The following is a 6,412-nucleotide window of genomic DNA, read 5'->3' on the forward strand; positions in this document are numbered from 1 at the left end:
TGTTCATTTAGCCTAGCACAGATCTCAATTAATTAATCCACAGGGTAAATTTCTTTCCAAAACCAGTTTTGATGCAGTGTTAATGAAGGCCCCTTATTTAATCTTCTGCCCCTTCATTTAAAAAGTGATTCTAAATATAATTCAAAGAGCACTTTGATACTAACAGTTCACTGCAAAGACTTCCACTGAGAAGAAAACAGTAGGGTAAAAAGCCCCACATCCTCTACCCTCATACACACAGAAAAAATACAAAGACATGGCAAATAAAGATTTGTAAGATATTTTACTTGTAGAAAAACAACATTGTACCATCATTTGACAATAAAAAGGGAAAATCTGGTGTTACACAGACATGGTGTATCAGTTCATAATGCAACAGGTAAACCAGACTGTAATACTTCGTATGAAAGGTGTAAGATACACTGCTGGATTTAGCCACTAAGTCCTGGTGCTTCTTTGTGGATACTTTCTTAATTACAGGTCCTCTATACTACATACAGCATCTTTTGGAATACAAAACCTGGGAGTGTTAAAATACACTGAAACATATCTGGAAAGCTCAAACCCAGAACCAGTTTCTCACTACATAATAACAGCTCTACCAGATCGTTGAAACAAATAGCACCTTGTATGTAAATTATCTGTCCCATCATCCTGCTCTCCCCTTATATAAAAAAAGACAAAAATTGTCTTGATAGAGAAAATTGTTCCATCTTCTTGCTTCTGTATTCATGCAACTTCAGTATCAGATTTCTTTATTCAGATACTAAACTTTAAAATGGACAGTTACTTGTCATGGGTCTTTTCCACCATCTTCAGTGCTAATCTTCCAACCATTAGCAAACTGTTAAGGGAGGGGAAAAACCCACAGAATTTAGTAATAATAATAACAATAATATCAATTCATTTTCAAATACTTCCCATGTAACTGCTGCATGAAAACAAAATTCACAAAACATTATTCACTCCATCTCTGTTTAATTAAACTAATAAGAAATTACACATAGGAAACTAAAGAAAAAAGTATATTGTATTGTACCTGACACCAGCAATTAGGCCTGCAGGCATGAATTTTCCAGAGTTGTAAAATCTTGTTCCCATGACGGCAGTCAGTGTTCCAGATGTAACTTAAATGAGAGATTATAGAGTACAGTCAGGCAGAGATGCATGTGTGTAAGAGAGATGGTACAATTCAGAACTAACAGAATAGAGAGCAGTAGGAAGTGAAAGGGGGTTGTTTCATGCAATAGATTAAAAGAGTCAAACCTTGGAACGCCTCAATACATGAAGAGTAAATATTCTGAAACAAGTTCTAGCAGTGCACTCCATATGCTTCTGCACACACTCCTCAAGTTTCTTTGTCAAAACATACCTCTTTGGAGACTAGAAAAAAAATCTATGCTAGATTCCTCTGGAACCCACTCATTCCCTCTGCACAGGTGAACCACTAAATGTGCACATAATTCCCTCACTTTTCATAAAAGGGAGAGAGCATTTTTGTGTCTAACTTGTAGTAATGTTCAGAGAATTAACTGATTTATGCTTGCAAAAGACTTTAAAAGAGAAATGTGTTATGTAAGTACTAAGCTTTATCAATCCATTTCAGTCATGCTAGACCTTCTACTAAGATCAGAGAGTTAAACATATCCTGACTAACTGACAGAGACACAGAGCCAGGTAGCTTCCCTGAGTCAGTAAAACAGAAACACCAATCCCTGGAATGCAGTAGCTCAAAGAAACACTGAATACTAAGAAAACTACAGGGAAAACATACCAATGTAATCCTTAGTCTTAGCACAAATCTGCTACCCAGTGGTAACAACTACACACAACATGTTATTCCAACCACTCTTCTCCAATTGCTTCTGAGGAGTGACTGGTCCTGCATGACCCAGCTCATATCAAATCCCAATCATGGCATCCTCCCTCCCTAACACCACTCTAGATATTCTCATTGACATCTAGCAATCTCATATAAGGAGATATGCAAGAGATTAGAACAAGAGAGAACTAAAATATTTCAGTATTCAAATGCCTCAACCTCTAATCAGTAGTCAGTCTTCATATGCACACTTCACTACATGCAATTTTGTCTGAAACAGAAATAGAATACACCTTCTCATAAAACTTTCAGCACAAAAAGGATGAAGACTCCATATACTACCTAATTATAGAAATGTTTCTGACTGCCTCACATTTGGGAAAATACTTTCTCACTCCTGTTAAGCTTGCTGTATCCACAGTTTACTCCAATTATTTAGGCTTGATCATGCACAGCTTTTGACCTATCTAGTAAATGTGGAAGTGGATTGCACTGCAGACAATGCTGAAGTGGAGAGAAATGCTGTGCCTTTTGCTTTCACTTCCAACTTTCACATATCAAAGAGCTAGACACTGTGTCACTGCTTCAGTGAACAAATGCTATAGTCTGTGGCAGCTCTCCAAGCACTAAGCAGTGACTCTCCACAGTTAGCTTCTCCAAGTCAGGGAGAAAGGAACTTCCAGTTCCAAGAAGGAGGAAGAAGAAATGGCATTGCTGAAGCTTGCTTCGCTGTTATATCTCCCCAGGCATGCAATACATTTGTAATTCAAACATATCTGTCAAACAAAAATAAGCCAATCACAATCTCTGCTATTTTCAGCAATAACAAAATAACCTGCTAGGGGTACGGGCAATCTGCAGGAGAATCACACTTCCTGAACTGAAATGCTCCAGTCTCCTGCAGAATGTTGTAAGTAGGATCCAGTCAAAAAGAGGACACACAAAGGTCAGACATCAATTTACTAGCACTTCCTTTGTACTGTGATTCTTTAAACATGCCAGTACGAGACACATGCATGGTGGCAGCCACTAATTCAGCAAAGCCTGGGGATTGAAACATAGCTAGTGCTAGAGAACTGCCGTGCACTGATATCTTCTATAGACCATGAATGGAGAGCATACTACCAACACACTGGCCAGAGGTCCAGCAGCCTAACAAGTGTCAGGCACCAGCTGACCTACAGGAACTTCCTACATGTATTTTCTCAGCCCACTGTAATTGCAAGGTACCCTACTTATTAGTGAATAGGAAAAGTTCAAGTCATGTTATTTTGCAACTGGCATGAGCTTTAGACACATACAGGTTAAAGTGATAGATGATAATCTGTCCTAACTTGATCGCAACCCTGAGTTCTATATGGTAAATTGCAGAAAGACAAAATTTAGGAGATTCACACTGTACTACATACAAGTTTTTAAACACAAACTGCTTATTTGATTTATTTTGCTAAAGGCTGTGAAATAGTGGTATTTGGTTTGATTGTTACTTTTAAACTGCCTAAGTTTCACTTCATCCTAGCACACATTTTCCTTCATAACCTGTAGGTTTTTTGACATTCAGACGACAAACTAATGATAAATAACAAATATTTCTTCTTCTGTTTTTCCTCTAGAAAAGGAACAAAAATGTCAGTTTGAACTATCACCCAAAGCACTGTATACTTCTTGCAAAAGGGATGCAGTAATAGTGAGAAATCACTGAGCAAGACACACCAAGACAAGCAGTTTTTAATATACATTCACAATATATGCTATAAAAAAATAAATAACACTAACAGCTCACACTCCAGGGAGAGCGGTTGAGTTTGGCCACTAATGGAGATTTTTCACAAACCCACAAGTTTAAGGATTGGATTGAAACTAGATTTCTAACACCATCAGTTTAACTCTTCTGAAAATGCTTTTATGTACTCATTTTATGTTAGGATAAATATAATCCATTCTAATTAAAATTTTTAAACAACTTACTAAGAGAAATCCAAACATTACTGGGGTTCTGTGAGAGCTGATAGGCACCCAGTCCAGCCAAACTCCCAAACAAAAGGCCAGCAGCTAGTGACGGAACACTACCTGAATGAGACAATGCATTTATTAGAAGCTTAGAAATAAACTTGCTCATCAGCTTATTTGTTTAGTAAATCACAAACATTAGCAGAAAAACAAAAGAAGGCATTCATTGTAATAAAGCAGATTAGAGGGTTTTTTTTTCTTTTAAAATATTAAGACAATGCTGATCTGCACCCAGAAACATGTACAAACACTCTTTCATAAGATACAAATAGCATTAGTATTTAATTCTTTAACAGCAAAGCCATTAATATGTCTATGATGGAAAGAATAGTGAGAAAAGCAGAAGAATCAGTGTTTGTGCAAACTGAAGTGTGTTGTTTCAACACAGTAATATCAGAATTTCTTGAGAAGCAGTAAAATAGATGGATTAAATATTAAGGGGTTTAGATGAGAAAAAATAGGCATGTGGACTGAACTGGGCAGAAGGGCGTGCAGACAAAAAGCATTGCTGAAGAATGGAGTTGAATGAGAGAGGTATAAGCTCTTAAATACACCTGAGATCTGATCTAAAGGTAACTGCAGATTTTAGAAGAATGCTCCCTGGACTCACCTAAACTCTGGATCAAGTCCTCAGAACAAATTATAATCCCAAAACACAAGAAGATAAAGGATAGCACATCCAAGTTGGTGATTTAAAGATCACGTCAAGTAATGAAGTGGTATGATCACTGTGAGGGGTGAATGCCCCCAGCAAGGCTAATAAAAAATTCAGGACTTTATGCTATTAAGGGTGGTTCTTTATATACTCCATTTTCCAGGTCACCTTTAAAAGACTCAAGACTGCAAAGCTAAACTGATAAAGATCTCCTCTAAATGTTACAGGAGGATTGCATATTGCAACCAGAAAGTAAACATTTTTCAGTGGTCAACAAAGTAACCATAACATTGCTTCAGATCCTTCTTTTTTTGTATGAAAAGCAAGAGTTAAAGATGACAGAAAGCCACAGATATTCTTGTACTTTTTAAGATGCGCGCTCTAGTAAGAGGCTGCTCTGCACAGAATACAGTTTAGCAACCCACATGTTGTACCTACAATTCTTTCCACAAGCCTGGGAGTCAGGAAATGGCCATCATACCCTTGAATTTTATCTCAAGGCATTGTTTAAGCAGTTATGACATACACACTCTAATAGGACAACCACATCACCTTTGGCTCAGGAAGTTCCTGAGTCTCAAAACACTGAGATAGAGAACTGACTAAATGAAGAGAGGAAAATCAATCAGTCTTTTATTTGCCCTGTTCTCACATTCTTCCCAAGGCACCTACTGCTGATCACCACCTGTATGGGTAAATAGACCTTCTGATAAAAGAATGTATCACCACCTTAACTTTATGGATGAAGGTTTCATTTTTGGGGGGGATTCTCCAAGTTGTTACTAGGGAAATGATAGTTGTGGGTTTGAATTTTGTTGTTTAATCCCTACAGGTCACCATAAAAGTTCTTGTTCCCCCTTCAAAACCCCTGTGATCCGGCTACCCTCACATCAACATGGCCCTGTCCTCCCATCTGGGATGAGATAATAAGGGATTTTCAAAGCTGAAAAGACAGTATTGCAGCAGGGGTGAATCCACAGTTCTGTCTGGAGGAGGGCAAACTCAGAAAAGGGACAGGGAAGGAAAGCAATAGGTCAGAGGGTAATCTTATGATGCAGAGTCCAGAAAAGGAACTAGTTTAAGGACTGATTTGCATTGTTTAGCTCGCTTTGGAGAAAGGATCCTTCTGCAAATGCTGCAGCTTGCCGTATACTGTTGCCATCAAACATTAAAATGTGAATAGATCTCTAAGGGGGCAAAAAAAGGTAATTTAAGCCATACAGAGCATTTATAATAAAATGCTTATATTTAAATAGCAAGGGAAAAAAAGCCTTTCTGAAGCAAATTTATGTCAGCTCTCCCAAAGAGCACAATGCAAAGGCAGAACAGCAGCATCTACCAGAAAGCAAATTGTTGTCTTATCAGCCAAAAGCAACAGTTCAGCCCAAAAAGCACCACACCCCAACAGCAGCAAGTTAGCAGCACATGACACAAACTGATAAATTTTACACCTGCGTTAACTTCGAGATAGGACGCCTTGGTAAAAAGCCGCCCAGCTCACACAAAGTTACTGGGGGAGTTGGGGGGAGGAAGGAGAGGGAGATACAAGCACTTCCCACACCGTACCTGCTTTTGCATAGCCAATGACCCCTCCTGATGCCACCAGAGCGGCGTAGCCAAAGCCGAGCCAGTCTACTGCCATGCCGGAAACTGGAAAAAAAATTAGTGTAAGGATCAGTATCCCAAAACACAGCGTTTTGCCACAGGGACTTTTCCACACGCAAGACCTACTTAAAGCCTAAGCCCTAAACCGAGTTCAACAGCTGAAACCCGATTTGTTGGGAACGCAGCCCTGGGGATGGAGGGGAGGGAGGAGTCTCTCTGCCCTACTGCGGAGGGTACGCGAACAGAACTCACCCGCTCGGCCACAGCACTCCACAGCAAACCGGGGCGGAGCGGGCTGCGGAAGGGGAAGCGAGAAAGCA

The 6,412-nt window shown here is 39.2% G+C and overlaps 1 protein-coding gene across 2 annotated transcripts; it reads right to left on the reverse strand.

The window, feature by feature from the left end:
• Positions 1 to 264: 264 nt before the first annotated feature.
• Positions 265 to 6,382, reverse strand: LOC101880653 (transmembrane protein 14C-like). 2 transcript variants are annotated; one of them, XM_034068889.1, is made up of 5 exons: positions 6,345 to 6,382; positions 6,054 to 6,137; positions 3,791 to 3,892; positions 1,040 to 1,127; positions 265 to 844 (listed from the first exon to the last, which is right to left on the reverse strand). In XM_034068889.1, the coding sequence occupies exons 2-5, from the start codon at positions 6,127 to 6,129 to the stop codon at positions 787 to 789; spliced, it is 324 nt and encodes a 107-aa protein (XP_033924780.1). In that variant the 5' UTR covers positions 6,130 to 6,137; positions 6,345 to 6,382; the 3' UTR covers positions 265 to 786. The 2 variants fall into 2 exon arrangements, with proteins under 2 accessions (XP_033924780.1, XP_005149949.2); XM_005149892.3 differs by lacking the exon at positions 6,345 to 6,382 and adding an exon at positions 6,219 to 6,336.
• Positions 6,383 to 6,412: the final 30 nt, after the last annotated feature.

The sequence above is a fragment of the Melopsittacus undulatus genome, chromosome 1 (genome assembly GCF_012275295.1).
Source record: "Melopsittacus undulatus isolate bMelUnd1 chromosome 1, bMelUnd1.mat.Z, whole genome shotgun sequence".
NCBI classification, from domain to species: Eukaryota; Metazoa; Chordata; class Aves; order Psittaciformes; family Psittaculidae; genus Melopsittacus; species Melopsittacus undulatus.